At 42.8% G+C, this 22,758-nt stretch overlaps 1 protein-coding gene across 1 annotated transcript in view; it reads right to left on the reverse strand.

Annotated features, from left to right (window-relative positions):
- CUNH1orf198 (chromosome unknown C1orf198 homolog) overlaps positions 1-22,758 on the reverse strand; it is a 47,960-nt gene that overhangs the window by 13,904 nt on the left and 11,298 nt on the right. The window contains exon 2 of the mRNA XM_073557638.1: positions 16,268-16,318. Within this exon, the coding sequence (XP_073413739.1) occupies positions 16,268-16,318 (51 nt within the window). The remainder of the gene's footprint in view (positions 1-16,267; positions 16,319-22,758) is intronic.

Below are 22,758 nucleotides of genomic sequence, written 5' to 3' on the forward strand. Positions count from 1 at the left end.
ACCCTCAGCCTAATACTTGGTTGCACAACCTTTAGCCAAAATAACTGCGACCAACCGCTTCCGGTAACCATCAATGAGTTTCTTACAATGCTCTGCTGGAATTTTAGACCATTCTTCTTTGGCAAACTGCTCCAGGTCCCTGATATTAGAATGGTGCCTTCTCCAAACTGCCATTTTTAGATCTCTCCACAGGTGTTCTATGGGATTCAGGTCTGGACTCATTGCTGGCCACCTTAGAAGTCTCCAGTGCTTTCTCTCAAACCATTTTCTAGTGCTTTTTGAAGTGTGTTTTGGGTCATTGTCCTGCTGGAAGACCCATGACCTCTGAGGGAGACCCAACTTTTTCACACTGGACCCTACATTATGCTGCAAAATTTGTTGGTAGTCTTCAGACTTCATAATGCCATGCACATGGTCAAGCAGTCCAGTGCCAGAGGCAGCAAAGCAACCCCAAAACATCAGGTAACCTCTGCCATGTTTGACTGTAGGGACCATGTTCTTTTCTTTGAATGCCTCTTTTTTTCTCCTGTAAACTCTATGTTGATGCCTTTGCCCAAAAAGCTCTACTTGACCACAGAACATTCTTCCAAAACGTTTTAGGCTTTTTCAGGTAAGTTTTGGCAAACTCCAGCCTGGCTTTTTTATGTCTCGGGGTAAGAAGTGGGGTCTTCCTGGGTCTCCTACCATACAGTCTCTTTTCATTCAGACGCCGACAGATAGTACGGGTTGACACTGTTGTACCCTCGGACTGCAGGGCAGCTTAAACTTGTTTGGATGTTAGTCGAGGTTCTTTATCCAACATCCGCACAATCTTGCGTTGAAATCTCTTGTCGATTTTTCTTTTCCGTCCACATCTAGGGAGGTTAGCCACAGTGCCATGGGCTTTAAACTTCTTGATGACACTGTGCACGGTAGACACAGGAACATTCAGGTCTTTGGAGATGGACTTGTAGCCTTGAGATTGCTCATGCTTCCTCACAATTTGGTTTCTCAAGTCCTCAGACAGTTCTTTTGTCTTCTTTCTTTTCTCCATGCTCAATGTGGTACACACAAGGACACAGGACAGAGGTTGAGTCAACTTTAAGCCATGTCAACTGGCTGCAAGTGTGATTGCCAACACCTGTTAGGTGCCACAGGTAAGTTACAGGTGCTGTTAATTACACAAATTAGAGAAGCATCACATAATTTTTCGAGCAGTGCCAATACTTTTGTCCACCCTCTTTTTTATGTTTGGTGTGGAATTATATCCAATTTGGCTTTAGGACAATTCTTTGTGTTTTTTCATTTAAGACAAATTAAATGAAGATAATAATACCAAAGAATTTGTGTTTGCAATCATTTTCAGGAAGAAACTGAGTATTATCTGACAGAATTGCAGGGGTGTCAATACTTTTGGCCACAACTGTATATTGTGTGTATGTATATATATATATATATATATATATATATATATATATAATATCCCTATGTAATAAAATATGTAAGTGGCAAAAAACAGTTGTCAACAAAAACATACTAAATAATATTTGTGCAGTCTATGAATTTGTTCTAAGAAATAGAATTGCCTCCATCAGATTCTCCTTCATAGATGACCTCAAATCTGATCTAATAATTTTAAGGCTAGAGAACAACCTCTCTACACTAACATGGGTTGGTGGTAAAGCCGTAACCACATGGGCAACATCTCTAACAATTTCTGGGTATAAAGGAATTGCCTCATGCACAGTCAGTTTTGATGAACGGTTGAATTTTTCTATTTCTTTGAGAGCAAGTGAAACATTTTGCTGAAATATGGTCAATCTGCTTGCTATAGGAGACAGAGTGAAATCTTTTTCCTTGCGGCAATGTTTTGCCTGCTCCATGTTATCCAAATACTTGTCAAAGTCAAACTCCTCATCTGATGAGGATGAAGATATGGCAGCAGTAGCACTGTCAGGACCCAAGTCCTCTTGCGCCTGGCAGTCCTCCTGTAGGCCACTTATCCTAACTGCTATCTCAGTCAGAGCTCCTTTTCCTTTTGTAAGCTGTTGATCATCAAGCAGTATACGATGACTTGGGTCCACATAAACAGCTGCCAGAAAAATTTTATTTACCAATAGCTGTGTCTCTCTCCGGTTCATTGAAGCATAAATGCCATCTGCGATTAAACCTCCTCTTTGGGACAGGCAAAATAGCAAGTTCTTCCACTCCCTTATGAAAATGCTAGGAGTTAAATCCTCAGCTTGTAATTTTTTAGTCACGGTAAATGGGTGATAAAGCAATTCCTTCAATTCAGCCACCTGTGTTCATTGACCTTCATTTAGAGTTACCTGAGGGGTGGCCATATCTATAAGAAACAGTTTTAGATCAAGCAATCGCTCAATCATTAAATAAGTACTGCCCCACCGAGTGGCTTGATCGACAATTGCCCCTTTCCCAGCAAGTCTCTTCAAGATGGAATCAATTTTAGGGGTTCTGGTAGCAATAACCAATTTCCTCACTTTTCCAATCAGATTTCGAGCATGTCCCTCCTGCAGACTATCTCTTATTGCCAGCTGCAGCGTGTGCACAACTTTCTCACTTTCTCCAGCTCGGGGCCCAGGAATCGGATCCTGTGCAGGGCAGGTACCCCTCCCCCTCCTCTCTCTGGTGAAGATGGCAGAAGACAGGATAGAGGAGGGGAGATTGCCCCCTGTAGTCTGGAGCCAGTGCAGGACGGGAGCACTGCAGCATACAAGTGAGTTTTAATAGGTGCGTGCCCCTGCTTATAGGGGGGGCAGCTGCCCCCCTGCCGCTCGCTGGCTACGGCCATGATTCACACACAGCGTTTTTGCGGATCCGTTTTTTTGCAGTAAAATGCAGTGACTCTGGGCATCCTAGAAAAGTCAATGGGTTTCAAGATATGACATTCAGACACATTGTTTTGTGAGGATCCGGTTTTGGGCTGAATGAGCATGTCAGTTTGTGTGGTGTTTTTCTAATCTGCTTTTGCTATTGAAAACATTATCTATGAGCTCAAAAACCTTTCAGGTGATGCGGTTTTTTAAAAAGTTGATCTGCTTTTGCAGCTGAAAAACGCAGGAAAAACGCTGTGTGTGAATGTAGCCTTAGATCAGGAATAGAACAGCCATTTATAGGACATTTCATAACTTTCCCAAATTCCTATGAAAAAATATTCAGCACATTCTGCATTGAACTATTGTACCCAATTTATTATATATTTTAGCTCCGACTCCACAGCCCTGGTCTCTAATATGGGGACCTGCCAAAACGAACAGCATCCTTCTAAGTATTTCTTTCACAAACTCTGTCAGCAAAAGCCACTTTTAAGATTTTCATACCCCCTGGTACTTTTAACGGTATGCCATCAGAAAATGTCCTATTTTTTAAACCAGATTTTTTTGTGTTAAATCTGTTCAGGAGCAATTTGGAGATGAACAATGCTTTTTCCAGCATGATACCACAAACATTACACAGGTCAAAGATGCTAAGTGGCTCAGTGAAGAAAACATTAAAATTTTAGGCCTATGGTCAGGAAACTCGAGAGGTTCTCGATGGGTTTGAGATCTTTGGTCAATCCCCAAAAAGCAGGAGTACCAACAAAACCTTAGAAATTGTGATAAACTCTCAAGCTTCGAATAGACAAGAATGGGTTTCCATCAGTCAGGATTTGGTCCAGAAGCTGATATCTAGCTGACATGGCGAACTGCAGAAGTCTTGTAAAATAAGGGACAACACTGTAAATATTGAGACTTTGCAAAAACTTTCGGTAGTTGTCAATAAAAGTTTAAAAACTCCTGAAATGCTGATAGTCGTACTTCAGCAACCTATGAAATAATCTGTCTGAAAGATCTAAAATCACTGAAATAGTAAAAGTGATGAAAGCCAAAATTTGTGGCAGTCGCAAAGTTTTTGGCCATAACTATACATAAACACAATGGTCAGATACAGACACAATCTTTGCCTGTGAAAGATCATTGAGCTTTAAGGGCAGAGTCCTCTCTCCTCCTGTACCCGTCGTGACTGCTATCGTTTAAGATTACTGTACTTTTTTTTAACTATGTATACCCCTCCTCACATGTAAAGCGCAATGGAATAAATGGCACTATAATAATAATAATAATAATAATAATAATAAGTTACCCAGCATTGTCTCTACTGATAAGAAAACTGGTCTAAATTCTTCCTGAAAGGATAGGAAGTCTAAGCTTTAAGAAGTCTCACTGGCAAGTGTGAAAATTCTAAGATTACTATTTTTTTCTTAATAAAGACAGTGTTGGAAATGAAATATGAAAAAATGCCAACTTTTTCTTTTTAAAACATACATGTCACAACAACCTTATTGAAACAATGTGTCATTTTCTAATGATAAGATACCTTTAAAAGTACCAAGGTGTAAATAATATGTCAACTTAAAAAGTGACATTCATGGTCAGACTTTGTGATAAAAGCATTTAGCAGGACCCAGCTCTTTATCTCCTATACAGGGGTCTGACCTATGTTTAATGGGCCCTTGGATTGTAGCTAAAATGGCAGCTGTCTGGTGGAGCGAGTTGAGCAAAAAAACAAGTGAATTAGATAAGAACCATAAGTGAAGAAAATGAAAAATCCAGAACCAAGACAGTGGTCTGGGGAAGAAAAAAAAGTGAGGTCAGGCAGTCCAAGTGTCTATGCAGAAGGGCATCTAGGGGATAATCCGAGGAACTGCACATCACAAACCATAGAACTATTATAGCAATATAATTGGCAAAAGTGACAGGAAACTGGAGATTTAAATAGAATATGGGAAGTACATATTTACCAGCAAAATAACTCATGGACTGGTCCACTGAGCAGCCCTTGTAATTGGACAGTCAGTAGGACTAACTATATAACAATGCTGTAAATTACATTACTTGGGCATTGCCCAGACTGCCCAGCATCAAAGTAAGTAACGCTACAAGGGTAGAGGATAGTTGTGACTGGACGGGCTTTACGCTGCTTCTTACTGTCCAGACCAGGTAATGGATAACAGCTAAACTGCCCAAAGCCAAACAGAACTATTCCGAAATATATGCTACGGGGGTGTATTAAGGTTTAAAATAGTATTGTCTGCAAAAGAGTAGGAATTTTCCAAACATTGACAGACACCAGATTGGAATGTGAATATATAAACTTCCACATACCAACATCTGGAAAGTCCACTAGTTAAATGTGAGCGTGTCGCAAAAAAAGATTTTGTTCAAAATCGAGCATTTCTTAGCTTTTTTAACACTACCACCTCCATAAAAAGAAACATGGCCTTGACATTCCACTGCCAACTACAATGTCAGTGTGTTATCTACTGCAATCCTACAAATTATAGAACCTCATCTTCAGCTTGCTCAGCTAGTCAGCTCTAGCTTGGAATGCTTTCTACTTCTGTTGTCCTCAGACCAAACCAAGGAGGCCGGGAACAAAGGCTCCTAATAAAGGATTCTTCTGATCTTTTTATACACTGTTAAATGTATTTTCACGGAGCAGAGATTTAAGCATCTGGCTGACAGGACTTAGATGAAGGCTAAGAGAAAAAGTGTGCTGCTAGGCTGTGGTCTCCAACCTGTGGCTCACAAGACATTTTAAAGGGAACCTGTCACCTGTTTTGGCCACTATAAGCATTCTATAATGCCCCCGGTCCGATCTGCAAGATAAGAAAACTAAGTTTTATTATACTCACCCGGGGGGGGGGGGGTGGCGGTCCGGTGCGGTTCACTCCGATGGGTGTTGCAGGGCCTTGTCCAGCGCCTCCCATCTTCTTGAGATGCCGCCCTCTTGCTTGCTTCCTCGCTCCCAGGATTGCGCTCCTGCGCAGACGTACTTCTCTGCCCTATTTAGGGCAGAGCAAAGTACTGCAGTGCACAGGCGCCAGGAAAGGTCAGAGAGGCCCAGCGGGATTCCGGGAAGTGATGAAGAAACAGGAGGGCGGCATCGCAAGAAGATGGGAGGTGCCGGACCCGGACCTGCGACACCCATCGGACTGGACCGCCCCCCCTTATTTTTCTTATCTTTCAGGTCGGATCGGGGGCTTAGCTACAGCATTATAGAATCCAAACACCCGCTCCATAACGTATATATCCAGCAACGTTTGCAATTGCAGACCAATGACGCCCCAGATGTGCTCTATGAGATACAAGTCTGGAGATGCTGCAGGCCATGGTAGCATGTTTTAAGCTACACAGGCTTCTCGCAGTAGCACAAGCAACATGCGGCCTGGCATTGTCTTGTTGAAAAATGGCTTCATATTATGGAGTGACGTAATATACAATAACCAGACCCCTATTGTATTCTTTCTAGGTACACTAACATCTCGGCATTACATTGATTTTTTTTTTTTCATTGAACCTGTGCTATTGCCATTTTTCCAAAGTGTCCCAGGACCTGTTTTTAAACACAACGCATCTCTAATTTCTATAGTCAGCAATTGCAAAGACAGCTGCCAGCAGTGTATTTTGATAATTTGCATGCTCAAGTGCATTAAGGGTGTTTGGAGCGGGTTCAGGAGCTGAGCCCACTCTACACACTGCATATGCTGGCTACATTACATAGCCAGCATCTGCTTTTAATTGTAGCCATCAGCGCTACCGCCAGAGCTGTATGTACACTGTCTCAAAGTAATTTATTTAGGAAAAATATATTCTTCACATGCTGCAAGCAAAGCCCCTTTAAACTCAATTGTAAAGGGCATCTGTTAGTAGGATCAAGCCTTGCTACAGGTGAATATGGGCATGTAAGTCATAGAAAGTGGAATAAAATGATATCTTGATATCTGTAATCTGAGGTCTTATTCCAAATCCATTTTTGTTATACTGTATGTGAGCTGTTAAGAGCTATAGCCTGGACACTGATCTCCATGAAACTCCGCCTCAAGAGCTTATTTTAAATAAAAGAGAGTGTTACCAGGGTGATGTGTAATGGTGGCTCTCTGCGGAGCTGTGATTATACCTGACACATCTGTGGGTTCCTCTCAGCTTCTATCTCTGTAGCAATATTACAGAGCTGCAAGAGCTGCTGCAATTGTGTTTGTAATGAGACAAAGTTCAGTTCCACATTAGTTACAGGTCTCACTCTGGTCTCACTCCTTTCATTTAAAGGTTAATCTGCAGGTTAATAGTGTTATTATACTGTCCGGCATCTGCACGCAGCCGAATGTAGAGGGAGAAAATGATCTTTATTCTTCCCAGCAGCATTCGGCTTCAGTCATGGGGGTATAGGCGGTGCCGGTTCATTCACCGCTGTGAGTATACTTAGCGGCCACTGTAACAGCGCCCACTATTTCCTGACAGATGAACACAATTTAGAACCAGTTTGGGAATTTAGGTTAGTGGCACTGGCGCTACACAAACGCTGAAATTAAAACCCCCTGCTGGAGTGGTGCTTACTTCTGATCATAAAAAATCCAAAAAGAAAAAATAGGACCAAAGAGCAATAAATAAAATACGTAAATTTTGTTGTTTACAAAAATTGAATAGAATAAGTAATATATGGTATATAACACTATGAAAAAGGGAATCAGCGACACCTAGATGCCACATTCAGACTGGGTCTGGTATATAAAAGGCAGGTTAGGCCTCTTTCACACATCAGGTTTTCGCCGTCAGGCGCGATCTGGCGCTTTTGACAGAAACCGGATCCGGCGAAATGCAATGCCGGATCCGGTTTCCCCCCCATTGACTTGCATTTGCGCCGGATCGCGCCGGATGGCTATGCGTTTCATCCGGTTTTCGCCGGATCCGGCAATGTGTCGCGATCCGGCGTCTGGAAAAAACGTCTACTGTAACGTTTTTTGTCTCCGGCGAAAAAGCCGGACACGCCGGATCCGGCGTGTCCGGCTTTTTCACACAATGAAAGCCTATGAGCGCCGCAATGCGCCGGATCCGGTTTTTTGGTCTGAGCATGCTCAGTAGCTCTGCCCACAAGACATATATAAAAGCAAGACAGTGGGACCCACAGCCACACCCAACATGCCACCCAAGAAAGCAACCAAGCGAAGCAGGAGAAGGCAGGAGACCACTGCAGCACCATCCGCACCACCACCACCCCAAATGGAGCAGCAAATAGAACATGCTGAGGAGGGGAGGCCAGCAGCAGATGAGAGACGGTAATTATCAAATAACCCATTCCTCCAAACTAGGGCTATTGAATATCAAGATATTCATTGGCCCTTTGTTTCTCTTTATTCAACAGCCGCCCAATAGATGCAGCAGCAGCAGCAATGGCAGCAGCTGGAACACCACCCACAGGCATGGAGTGTGGCCACCAGGAAGACAGCACATCATCTTCTAGGAGCCCTCCCTCGCATCGTCCGCGTTTGACGGTAAGTTTTTATTTCCAAAATCCATCTTCTCTGTAATATATGTCTATTCATTGCCTTTTATTTCAAAACAGGAATCACAAGATGAAGAGGAGCTCCCAGAAGAAGAAGGAAGGGGTGGACAGAAACCTGGAGTGGGCTCACAATTGGTAAGTTTTTTGCATCAAACGCAGAAACACAACATCACACTACACACAACACATAGAAAACAATGTTCTGCAGACCACACACAGCAAACAAATGCCTACATCCAAAGACATAACATTTTTTGTTTTCTTCTCTAGTCTTCCCAATCTGGTGCTTGGCCAAGAGGTCCTCGCAGTGCCTCCCAGGGTCGTCGGCGACAGCAACGCGGCGGTCACCAGCGTGTAAGTATAAATATTTTTGCTTTGTTTTTTTGCACTTTTTATTTCATTTCTTTTGTGGAGGCTAATTATGTTATTTTTGTCTTTTTCTTTAACAGCCTTCACAGCGTGCTCCCGACTCTGACGGTGAGGATGGAGGGATTGATGTGGACCGCCTCATCGATCTCGTCAGAGAAAGGGAACCGCTCTGGAATATGGCTAACCGCCGCCACGCTGACCTGATCGTTACCCGACGACTCTGGGAGGAAATCTGTTCGCTCCTTGTGGGCCGCTGGGAGGACCTCGAAGCTCGGGCCCAGATTAAAGAGCGTAAGTATATACAGTACCGGTTGCTTGATGTAAACCAGTGTTTCCCGAACTCCAGTCCTCGTGGTCCCCACGGATCATGTGTTCAGGATTTCTATTTACTATGGAAATCCTGAAAACATGACCCCTGGGGACCATGAGGACTGGAGTTTGGGAAACACTGATGTTGTATACTAACCACTCCTTTCTCGTTTCAGGGAACAGAATTGTGAATCGGTGGCGGTCTGTGAGAGATCGTTTCAAGAAGGAGTTCAATAAAGAGATGCGGGCCCCGAGTGGATCTGGAGGACGCAGGAGCAAGTACAAGTACGCAGAAGCCCTGTCGTTCCTCCGGGAAACAATGGTCACCAGAAGGTAAATATTACACACCACATGTGAAAAAAAATGTTATATCTAAATTTTTTTTTTTAGCCAGGGCCATACCATGTCAGTATTTTAATTGTTTTTTTTTCTCTTTATTCCACAGCACGGTGAGCAGCACTCGGGAGCCGGCACGATTGGACCCTTCTGAGGCGATCCCTGAGGAGACCGGCACCGAGGGACACTTCGACCGCCCCGGTACATCTGCACCTTCCCAGCCTTCCCACACATTCGACCCATCTGTCCCATCCACCAGCACAGGAGCATCGTGGCCGCCTACATTACATGAAGCTGCTGGTGAGGAGATCGCTTTCCCTTTACCCCACCCTTCTGCCCCTGCCACCTCTAGTACACCTGCGGGTACTGGGCGGCAGCGGCAGAGGGGTCAGGAAAAGACTTATGCGCCAGAGTTCTTGCATCTGAATGCATCTTTCCAGAACTGTCTAAAAGTCTTGTCAGAGCAAATCTCCGCAGGCTATCAGCAGATCAACTCCAGCATTCTGGAGGTGAAGACACTTCTGCAAACCATGCATTCAGAAGCAAGATCTTCGCCAAACCACACCTTTTTCAGGTCTGTTGTGGAGCGCATGGAAACGCTCTCTCCTGCCCAGCAGATGCATGTAATGCATTCATGCCACGCTGCTCTCCAGCAAGTTACCTCCCAACCTCCTCCTCCTCCCACCACAGTAGTTCCTCCACCTGCACCCCCTCCAGCCACTTTCCATCCTCCCCCTCCTATTACATCTACACCCCCTCCAGCCACTTTCCATCCTCCCCCTCCTATTACATACCATCCACCTCCAGCCACTTTCCATCCTCCCCCTCCTATTACATACCATCCACCTCCCCAGCACCATCCACCTCCCCAGCACCATCCACCTCCCCAGCACCAGCAACCTCCCCAGCACCAGCAACCTCCCCAGTACCAGCAACCTCCACAGTACCTGCAAACTCCCCAGTACCAGACATCTCCCCACTTCCAGCAACCTGCCCCGTACCAGACATCTCCCCACTTCCAGCAACCTGCCCCGTACCAGACATCTCCCCACTTCCAGCAACCTGCCCCGTACCAGACATCTCCCCACTTCCAGCAACCTGCCCCGTACCAAACTCCTTCCCCATACAATTTGCCATCAACATCATCTGCTCCTACAGTCCCTGCCCAACCCTCCACTCCACCACCCACCACCTCTTCTGCTTCCCACATGTCCACCCATTCTGTAGTTTTTTCCACACCTTCACCTCTAACTGTTCCTTCCCCACCACGATCCCATTCCTCTCTCCACACTCCCAGTGTCGAAGTGTCCCGCAGCCCCTACAGCAGTATTTCCACCACACACTACACAGATTTATAATGTGTGTATTTAAATAAAAATGACCAGTTTTATGGTTTCAGTTTTATAGTTTCAAAGTTTTATTAAACAAGTTTATTAAAATTTTAAAAAAGTTTACTAAAAAAAACATTTTTCAATAAAAGTTAAATTATTTTACACTGGTTGTCTGTCATTTCTTTCTGCGGCGAAAAAGGTTAAATACAGGGTATTTAAAAGGTGAAATGGTATTCAAAACTAGGTATATAACTGTGGGTAAATTTTAGCTTTTTGCCACAGTTGTGTTCCTGGTTGTGTTTGAAGCAAAGTATTTCACCTAAAAAGTTGTGTTTATTGTTGGTGATTTCCTAACAATGTACACAACTTTTGTTAAAAGGTGAAATACTTTGCATAAAACACAACCAGGTACACACCTGTGGCCTAAAGCTAAAAATAGAGACCATGACAAGATAGCCAACTTTGGTTGGCAAAGGTATATACTGTTGGTACAGAAGGTACACAAGTTTGGTTAGGGCACAAATCTTTCACACTCTGTCATCCTGCCAGTGTACTCTGCCTTGAGGTGACATAAAGTATAGTGCAAAATTGTCCCTCATTACTGAAACCGTCACAGAACTTCTAGTGGTAATGTCATGGTAATCTTGCAAGGTGGTTTCTTCAGAGGTGTCCTCAATGGAAATGGGTTCCTTGCAGATAACAAAATTGTGGAGTACCACGCACGCTTTGATCACCTCGTCCACAGTTTCTGTCTTGAGGTTGATCGCAGTCAATAGGACCCGCCATTTGGCTGTCAGAATACCAAAGGTACATTCAACCATTCTTCTTGCTCTTGTGAGGCGGTAATTAAAAATGCGTTTTGGTCTTGTCAATCCTCTGCTAGAGTACGGTTTCAAAAGGTGTTCTGACAGCTGGAAGGCTTCATCCCCTACACAGACAAATGGCATAGGTGGACCAGATGTTTGCGGCAGTGGTCTAGGTGGTGGGAACTGGAAGGTGTTTCCATACAGTTTACGCCCCATGGCAGACAGTTTGAAAACTTGAGAGTCATTGGAGCGGCCATAGGCCCCAATATCAACCGCAATAAATTTGTATTCCGCGTCAGCGATGGCCATGAGGACAATTGAAAAATATTTCTTGTAATTGAAATATTCCGATCCCGATCCAGCTGGCTTTACAATGCGGATATGTTTCCCATCCACAGCGCCCAAGCAGTTGGGAAACTGACATATCTGTTGAAACTTGTCAGCAATTTCAATCCACCTCTCTGTTGTGGGCTCTGGTAAAAACTCTTCAGCTAAGGAGTCCCACAGTGCACGGCATGTGTACTTCACAATTCCAGATATGGTGGAAATCCCGAGTCTGTACTGGAAATGCAGTGACGAAAGGGATTCTCCAGTTGCAAGAAATCTGTGGGGAATTAAAAAACAATAAATTAGTTTTAAATCACAGCATTACATACCAAAACTGACCTATAACACTTGGAGATACAAATTACCACCAACAAGATTGCAGTGAAAGTGTGCTCTGATGCGATCATATCCAATAAATGTGGCTTACCTTAAAGTCACCATCAGACGCTCTGCGGGTGAAACAGAGAAGCGGCAATAGGTGTCCGCTTTTCTTATGAGGTGTGCAATGCGCTCCACCAAGTAATCAAAATTCTCCATTTTCATCCTAACATATCCAAAAAATTTATCCGGGTTTCGTCGAAGGTCCATGCATAGTGTAGAATAGACCCCACGCGTCATTCTCTTGGCTGTGATGGGGTGGATCCACAAACGTCGTCTACGATGCCTGATGCGCTGCTGTCTCGCTCTCTCCTTCTCCAGAACAATCACCCTCAAACGATTTGCCTCCGCTGTAAAATCCGCCAAATTCTTCAAAATATTTCCAATGACAACATCCATCTTCGCCAGTAACTTGCTCTTCTCTCCAACCTGCACTTTCTCCTCTACAACCTGTCAAAGAAGGGCTGTAGGAACATGCTATATATAGTTTTCCAGTAGCCAATCCCGTTCGGAAGGCCACAAGGGTCAATTTTAAAAACCGGATCCGGCGTAATCCGTCGAAAAACGGATAGAAAAACGGATGAACCGGATGAGACGGATCCGGTTTTGTCTGTCCAGAAAAAGACGGATCAGCCAGAAAACCGGATCCGTCACATCCGGTTTTACGAAACATTTGCCGGATCCGGCGTTCCGGCACGACGCCGGATCGCGCCTGACGCCGAAAACCTGATGTGTGAAAGTAGCCTTATTGGTGAAATCCATATACAACATATACCCAAAGAATATACAATTGGCCATAAAAGAACAGCAAGTGTTTAGATATAAATAAACAATAACCGCCAGATAAGAAATTTATAAATAGTTGAATAAGCAAATATCTCTCAATTATTGAGTATAAAGTGCAATAGTACAATATAAGTGGTCCAAAACACGGATCTACAATAATAGTGCATAAGAGAAAATATTGCCTTACAGCGAAAATAGCGTTCAATAATATGATTCCCTTTTTCCTATTGCTATATAACATATATTACTAATCTATTCAATTTTTGTATACAATACAATTTACATATTTTATTTATTGCTCTTTGGTCCTATTTTTTCTTTTTGGATTTTTGCTGTACTCTTATGGATGAGCTTTTACGTATTTAGCCTTTTTTGGGATTATTACTTCTGATCATGACAAATTAAAATTAGAACTGAGCTTAGACTAACATTCAGGAGAATACAAGAGGGACTACTTACTTAGACCACATGTTGGGATTAATACTGAACAGCAATGAGCAGCTTGTAATGTATTGTAATACATGCAAGTGGAGCACCCCACAGGGCCTTAGGTTACTCGGTACTGGGCCGGTCAGTTCTTAAAGGGGATGTCACGGCAGCAGTGACCCGGTCCGTGGCCCTGGGCATCCAGTAAAATTAATAAAAGATAATGATGATGGGGTAGTTGATAGGTGATTTAGTCGTGACGCCACTCGTGGTATTCGGCAAGGGTAGCCGACGCTGCAATGCAGATCCTCTGGGATGGTGTTAGGGCAGCAAAGATGATTAAGCTCTCCACAGGTAGAGCTGTGTCCCTGGGCAGTTAGGATGTTATAAGTAAAGATGGTGGCTGTGGTGGTGAGTGTGGTGCAGGGAAGGTGAGACGCTAATGACAAAGCAGGATGCAGTTTACAATATTTTACTCACAGTTCTCTTGTGCACAGATGCCTGCTTAGTGCCATGTCCTCCAGGTGAGGGATCCAGCAAACTCCCAGATAGATTGAGATACACCTTTCCAGGACTCCTTTCTGTGTTTCACTCCTGGCCGTTTCACTGCACTGGTTTCCACTACTTCTGCCCAGCACCTTCACAAACAGTGTCCCCAAGCCGGCAGCCGCGGACCTTGTCGGGCGACGTCCTCTGAGTCCCCTTGCTCCTATATGGCTGCCTTTTTGGTGAATGAATGTGGTTGTGGCTGAGGTACGTACAGTTACCCCGGCCTCCGGCTTGCTAGCTGAGTCTTGTAGTCCTCCACTAGTCTTAGGGGCCGGTTCCCCTATTGCGACCTGGTCTCTCCACTTCTGGATACGGGCCCCACGGGTGGCTTCCGCACTTCCCGTGCACCAAGGACCCTTTCTGTCCTCCCAGAAGCTTCCTTCAGGCTCCCCTCACAACTCTCTCTCTAGCTTTTCCTACTGCAGTCCTTCTCCTCACCAACTGACTATCACTGCTAACTCACCTTCTAAGATCCTCCCCTTTTTCCTACCTTGCCCACCCACTCTCTCACACCCTTTCCTAGCCAGCCTGGGGTGAGGCCATCCTCCCCAAGGGTACACCCAGATGCCCAGACTGAACTTGTCTGTGTTGGGTGCGAGTGTTAAAGTCCTGGGTAGTGCTCCCTTCTTACCTGAGGGTAGGATACTACACCTCTGGATGAGATGCACTACCTCTGTGGCGACTGGCCCCTCAGGGGAACCACACAAGCTACAAAACAGTTAAAGAAATGTTTCTCTTCATATGATTCTTACAATTTTATAAAAAAGATATCCATAGTCTTTAAGACGAAAAATTAAATTCAGTTTTTCCCAGTTATAATGCGGAAAGCTCAGAAGTCTATTTTTACATGTTATTCAGTTAGACGGAATGTATACTATTTCACAAGCATCTAAGGCCTCTTGTGGCCAGAGGAAGCTGTTTAGTTTGGCAGGCTGGAGAATTTTAAATAGCAGAGAGAAAGGAATCTTATTCTGTCTGTTTGTACCTGAACATTAAATGAGAGAAGAACCAGAGAGACTGGCCACAAATGTAAAAGGTCCAAGTCTATGTAAAGCCAATATGGACAATAGTTTATGTCTCCTGGCCTACTGAAAATACACATCTGGCTTAATTAAGATCAAATGCTGTGTTGTCACACTATGAAATATATTTAACTAAAGTAGTGTTGAAAGTAGTTTTACTTTTAGGAAGCATATATATACTGCTCAAAAAAATAAAGGGAACACTAGACACTCTTACTGAGCAGACACATGGATGTTAGAGACCTTCCTATCATTTTTACCTGTTTATTCCATTGGCACAACAGCAGGAGAAAATGAATCACAATCAGTGTTGATTTAACAGACGTGTGACTGACTTGGAGTTACATTTTGTTGTTTAAGTGTTCCCTTTATTTTTAATATATATATATATATATATCAAGCTCAAGTGTGTGTATGTATGTATGTATGTATGTATGTATGTATGTATGTATGTCCGGGATTGGCATCCGCACCATCGCAGCTACAGCCACAAAATTTGGCACAGTCACACGTCTGGACCCCGAGAGCGTCCTAGGCTATGCTGTGAGGTGAAATTTTAGCGTTCCAAATCACCAAACAATTTTGCCCCTATCTACATAATGGGGAAAAAGTGTGTGCATAACAAGCCCCGCCCCTCAGTATGATGTCACAATGGTTGCCATGGCGACGCTGATGTCATCATAGGTTGCAAGCCCCGCCGCTCATTATGATGTCATAATGGTTGACTATGGGATGGAGGATGTGTGATGGGTATATGGGCACTGGACTATGGGATGGAGTATATGTATGACGGGTATATGGGCACGGGACTATGGGATGGAGGATGTGTGATGGATATATGGGCACTGGACTATGGGATGGAGGATATGTATGATGGGTATATGGGCACGGGACTATGGGATGGAGAATATGTATGATGGGTATATGGGCATGGGACTTTGAGATGAAGGATGTGTGATGGGTATATGGGCACTCGACTATGGGATGGCGAATATGTATGATGGGTATATGCGCATGGGACTATGGGATGGAGGATGTGTGATGGGTATATGGGCACGGGACTATGGGATGGAGGATATTTATGATGGGTATATGGGCACGGGCCTATGGGATCGTGGATATGTATGATGGGTATATGGGCACGGGACTATGGGATGGAGGATAAATATAATTTGCTATAACTAACCACAGTTAGTTACTATGCCCGGGCTGCGCCGGGCTCTTCAGCTAGTATATATATATATATATATATATATATATATATATATATACACACACACACACACAGACACACACACACACTTACTCTAGTTTCCCAGGAAAACGGTGCTGAATGTTCATCTTGCCAAGTAATATCCTACAATAGAAAAAAGAGAGTGGAATGAATATGCTGCCAACACATTCACTATTTTTATTTTCTGATCACACTCTTTTTTTAAAAAAATACTGGCAATTTATGAAGTTGTAAAAAAAAAACAATAAAATAATAAATTTACTGATATACTTAAAAGCTACACATATCAGGAGGATAGCCGCCCTTTCCGTCTGCTCTTAAGCTACTGGAAGGGTCTGGTTTTTATAATAAACTGAGTCCAAAAGCCAAACACTTTATACAAGCTATTGACACGCAAAAATCAGGAGACCACTTTGTCACCTTACCTTATGGACCATTTAACCATTGTCGTTGAACTTTTAGTTATTTTTTTAAATGCTACCTATCAAACACAATATTTTTTTTACCTCTGTAGTTTAAAGTTTCACCTTTTTATATAAAATATGTCTCCTTTTCAGTTTCTTATTTGAAAATTTGAAGTTTCAATTGCTTTATTTGCATTTTGAGATCATATTTTGGGACCTTCTATAACCCCTAGTATTATGCCAATGTAATGTACTCATAGCTTCCCAAAGACTAGTTACTAAAACAGACTTTAGATAAGCTAGAAAAATACATATTTGTGTTAGAGCATCTTTCATTTATATTTTAAGGCTGCTCCAACTAAATTACAGAGCTGCTGTCAGATCCAAATACAGACACAAGGAAACACATAAATATAGGTTTACCCTACCATACTTTTGAACAGAGCATGAGGACAACCAGAAAAATGCACTCTCCATTCCTGTGTTTATTACTGTGGTGCCAAGCATGTAAGACGGGAAGCCGCAGAGGACGCCTAGTGTATGGACTTAAGGCCCCGTCTCACATAGCGAGATCGCTGAAGCATCACTAATTTTGTGATGCAACAGCGATCTCGCTACGTGTGACACAATAGCGGTGACCAGGCCCCCGCTGCGATGTCGGTGTTCGTGCTCGAATGTCCTGGGTCATTTTTTGATCGGTGGTGTCCCGCTGGCCAGGATGCATCGCTGTGTTTGACACCGACGAGCGACCTAGTTAGCGACTCAGAAATCATGGACGCAGGCGGGAGTCGTCAGAATCGCTGCTGTGTGACAAGGTCCCAACGACCGTCGAGGTCGTTATACGGATCGCTGGATCGTTCATGCGTCGTTGGGTAAGTCTGCCTGTTTGACAGCCATGTAGCGACCATGCAACGATCCTTACCAGGTCGTATCGTTGTCGGGAATGCTGGTGCGTCGCTTAGTCTATATCTCAGTATGATAACAGCGATGTTAGGATTCCATTTAGCTACTTCTGCTTTAAATAAAAGTTTGCATAAAAGATACTTAAATGATCTATTACATGTCAGTCTGGATTTATATGTGAGGGTTTATTCTGAGGTTCAAAATTGCTCAGTGAGCTCCAGTGATGTCACTCATCTAGGCCTTTTTGGTTGGCTCAGGTGGCAGCACATCGCCAGAGTATTCAAGTAGTTTGAAATCCTCACTACCATGTTTCTAAACTCTATATGCCACAAGACAACTCTATTTTTATCACAGGGCTTCTTTACATATCTCTCAAAGTGAGTCTCCTGACAGACTCATCCCTGCTATGCTTCAAACTCAGCACTGCTAATCCACGGTGCCTGTTCACACACTCAGCTCTGCTGCTCCAAGTTTCCGGTCCACACTCGGATGTGCTGTTAGGGGTTACCTATCCATATTATTGGCTCTGCAGCTTCACATGCTGTCTAGCATATCCAGCTGTTGTTCCATGCGTCATCTGACTTATCCGACTTATCCAACTCGGCTGTACCTCAGTGCTATAAAAATGCTGCCCACAGGAAAGTTGGGACTTTTTACTATAGAGTTTGACATCCAGAGATCTAGAAACAGAGATTGATAGGCAAATCCTGCTAATTTATAGTTAAAATTACCTATTGCTACTATGCGAATAATACAAAGAAGTTAAAAAAAATACTGTAAATAAATAAGTAGAGGAAGATCCCACTAAACTTTCATGAGTCTGTCAACAGATGTGGCCACTCAGGTAATAAATGTGCTGAGGCTGGTTTCCATGCAAGCCAGCCTAGCTAAAGAAAGGGGAGTTTTCTACTAATTGATTTGTAAGCCGTTTCTTTATTTCCAATATGGGTTGAAACATGCAGTACATCAACAGTAACAAGTAAGAAGGAAATTTACAAAAAGGTAGAGCTGAGGATGTTAAATAATGTATCATCTCTGCTGTATAATTACTATGTTCTCTAAAGGCTATGAAATTACCAGGGCAGATGGCTCTCTGGCCGCACTGAACACATCAAATACTCCACAGCTTCCTCAGGGTTTCCAAGATATCAGAGAATCCCAAATCTTCAGTGTGGCATCCTATACTTCTAACTGACCCAAAGGTGGCCAGACAATACATGACCAAGTTGGATCTCTATTGTTTAGAACTTACTCTGGAAGTTAAATATATATACAGCTCTGGCAAAAATTAAGAGACCAATGCAAAATTTTCAGTTTGTCTGATTTTTCTCTTTATAGGTATATTTCTGAGTAAAATGTAAATTGCTCTTTTATTCTATAAACTACTGACAACATGTCTTGGAATTTCCAAGCATTAAATTTTGTATTTATTTTCAGAAAATGAAAAACGGTCGAAATAAAAAAAAAAAATGCAGAGCTTGCAGACCTCAAATAATGCTAAGAAAACAAGTTCATAATCATTTAGATCCAACAATACTAATGTTTTATCTCAGGAAGAGTTCAGAAATCAATATTTTGTGGAATAACCATGATTGTTAATCACAGCTGTCATGTGTCTTGGCATGCTTTCCACCAGTCTTTCACACTGCTTCTGGGTGACCTTATGCCACTTCTGGTACAAAAATGTAAGCAGTTCTTGTTTGTTTAATGGCTTGTGACTATCCATCATCCTCTTGATTACATTGCAGATTTTTTCAATGGGGTGCAGGTCTGGAGATTGGGCTGGCCATGACAGGGATTTGATGTGGTCGTCCTTCATCCACACATTGATTGACCTAGCTGTGTGACATGGTGCATTGTCCTGTGGGAAAAACCAGTCCTCAGATTTGGGGAACATTGCCTGAGCAGAAGGAATCAATTGTTTTTCCAGGATAACCTTGTATGCGGCTTGATTCGTACGTCCGTCGCAAAGAATAACCTGCCCAATTCCAGCCTTGCTGAAGCATCCCCAGATCATCACCGATCCTCCACCAGATTTCACAGCGGGTGCAAGACACTGTGGCTTTTACGCCTCTCCAGGTCTCCGTCTAACCATTAGACGAGCAGGTGTTGATCAAAACTGAAAATTAGACTCATCAGGGAAGATTACCTTACTACAGTCCTTAATTTATGGTCTTTGCCAAACTTCAGCCTGACTCTCCTTTGCTTCTCATTGATGAAAGGCTTTTTTCTATCTTTACATGACTTGAGCCCTGCCTCTAGCAGCCTGTTACAAACTGTTCTTGTTGTACACTTCACCCCAGATGTCATTTGCCATTCCTTTTGTAAGTTACTTGATGTCATCCTGTGGATGCTGAGTGGCATTTGAATAAGATGACGGTCATACTGGTCAGTGGAGAGTCGTTTTTGCCCTCTGCCGGTATGTAGCTTTATTGTCCCTAGTATTTTCTGCTTGACCTTGTTGTAATGAACTACCGTCTTAGAAATTTTAAGGATGGAGAAAACATGACGCTCACTGTATCCCTCTGCTAGTACAGCCAGAATTGAGCCCTTCTTTTCAACTCCTTTTTAATGGTTAAAAGTTATTTTTTTCATTCTTATTACTTTTGGGATATTACTAGCACTTGTTTTGCCATCCAGTTTGTCCTATTGCAAGAGGATTGTGAACACCACAGCAGGGTTTTTTGTACTTTCGCTCGTTAAATAAGATTTGGTTCAGGTGATCACCTAATCAGAAGCACATTAAGTGGAATGAGCTGTATTCTGGTTGGAATTCAACCGACACTGGAATGGAATGGCTGTCAGACATGTAGAGAAGCTGATTTTTATAAAACTGTGCAGGAGTCTCTTAATTTTTGCCAAAGCTGTATAGTAGAGGGGGAGGCCAACAGAAACAAACCAAGTTGGAGAGATCTAGGTTGGAGAGCTCCAGGAGATCAACTGAACTGATTAACCCTAGCACTGCCAGCAAGGGAAAAAATGTGGACTATTTAAGGCTATGTTCACAAGTTGCGTCTCCACAGGCAAAACCTGCTTTCTTGGCTGTAAAGATGCAGGTTCAAAACAGCAGGTTTTGCTGAGTTTTTGCTGCTTATTTGCCATGGTTTTATGGTCTCTTGTGCATGCTCATAAAGTTTAGCGCCCCCCACAAAAAAGATGATGGAACTTCCTTATGGTTTTGGCACCAAAAATGCAGAAAAACATGATATCTGTTATTTGCTGCGGTTTTGCACTTACCCATTGCTTTCTATGGTTGAAAAAAATACTGCAACAATGCTGAAAGAAGTGACATGCTGAACTTTTCAAAAACAGCAGTTGTCCCTATCAGTCAGGAAAAAAAACAAAACAATGTGTGTGCATGAGATTTTCGAAATCTCATAGCTTTTGCTGGTACTGTAAAACTCAGCTTAAAATCTGCATAAAAAACAGCAAAAACATATTGTGTGAACATAGCCTAATAAGATGGTGAAGCAGTTCTAATCAATGCAAGAGTTTGTGAAAAGAGGCACTGCAATCTTAGGGCCGCTCTCTGTCGCAGATCCCCGTGACAGAATGCTTACCGATTTAGATTGTGAGCCCCATCTGGGACAGTGATGATGATGTGTGCAAACTGTAAAGCGCTGCGGAATATGTTAGCACTATATAAAAATAAAGATTATTATTATTACCGATCGCCATATTCCAGTTTCCTCTACTGGCCCACATGACCTGAATGATCGGATCACACAGTGGTTTAGGTGTGGTCCAGAAGCTTCAATGTAAATCTGAGCAATGTTCGGCGTTTAATACACTTAATCTGCGAGAGAAGCTACTGCAGATGTTGTGTGCACCAACAATGCAGCAGAGTGTTCACATGTGCCAGAAGGGGAGTTAAGCATTCAAAGTTGGGTCTTTTAGGTTATGTTCAGCATTTTTTTAATGAAAATTTTCAGCTGCGTTTTACAGTACCAGCAAAGTCCATAAGATTTCAGAAATCTTGTGCACACAGCTTGTTTTTTTGTCCTCAGTATTTTGTGCTGAACCTTGGTTTTTGTCAAATGCAGCATGGCAGTTCTTTCAGCATTTTTTTTTTCAGCATTTTTCATCCAGTGAACGCCATGAGTAAGTGCAAAAAAAAGGTATCAGATTTTGCTGCGATTTTGGTGCCAAAACATGAAGTTGAATCAGATTGTTTTTTTATGCACTAAACTATCAGTATACACAAGAGACAAGTGTACTCTGACAAAAACGCAGGAAAAAATGCAGCAAAATCTAAGCAAAACCTGCTTTTTTGAAGCAAGTTTCTTACTGCCAGGCACCTAATCATCAGAGGTCGGATTATTATAACTGATAATACCTCTATACATAGCTGATAACACAGGATCCTCCAATCACAATAAGGCCGGAGTCACACTAGACGAATTAAAAAAAAAACAAAAATACGGTACGTTTTTCATGGACGAGAATCGCACAAATGTTTCATGAACAGTGACAGTGATCTGTATGTCATCCGTGTGCAATACGAGGATGCGATTTCCTCCCATCAAAGTATCCGTGTGACATCCGTACGGCGAGATTTTCTCACCGGCTTGCAAAATGGACATATAATGGGTCCATAGCCTCAAATATTTGTGAAAACATATATACAGTGTGTGTGTATGTATATATATATATATATATATATATATATATATATATATGTCAGTGAGACACACACATATATATATATTTCATACAGAGGTAGATAGCAGAATAGGTGAAAAATCAATTGTCGGCATCTGTAAAATCATTACAGAACCCGACAGGATATGAGACATGGTTCACATACAGTAAACCATTGCATATCCGTTATTTTTTATATGTCCCTCACTAAAAATGTTAGTAGAGTGTGTTAAATTTTGGAGCTGTAAGTGTTAAATTAAAGGATTAATTCACGGAAAAAACTGGTGTGGGCTCACGCGCAAGTTTCTCTGCCAGAGAGGGCAAGCCAGTGACTGAGGGGAGATATTATTAGCCTAGAGAGGGACCATTGCTTTTGGGCCCCCCCCCCCCCGGCTAAAAAAATCTGCACCCAGCCATCCCTATAAGATGCGTCAATTCCGGCACTTACCCGCTCTCTTCCCATTGCCATGTAGCCGGTGGCATATGGGGTAATAAGGGGTTAATGTCACCTTGCTATTGTAAGGTGACATTAAGCCTGGTTAATAATGGAGAGGTGTCAATAAGACACCTATCCATTTTTAATCCACTGGTCTGAAAAGGGTTAAAAAACACACA

This window comes from Dendrobates tinctorius, unplaced genomic scaffold (genome assembly GCF_039654945.1).
Source record: "Dendrobates tinctorius isolate UK_male_01 unplaced genomic scaffold, ASM3965494v1 ptg000250l, whole genome shotgun sequence".
In the NCBI taxonomy this organism is placed as follows: Eukaryota; Metazoa; Chordata; class Amphibia; order Anura; family Dendrobatidae; genus Dendrobates; species Dendrobates tinctorius.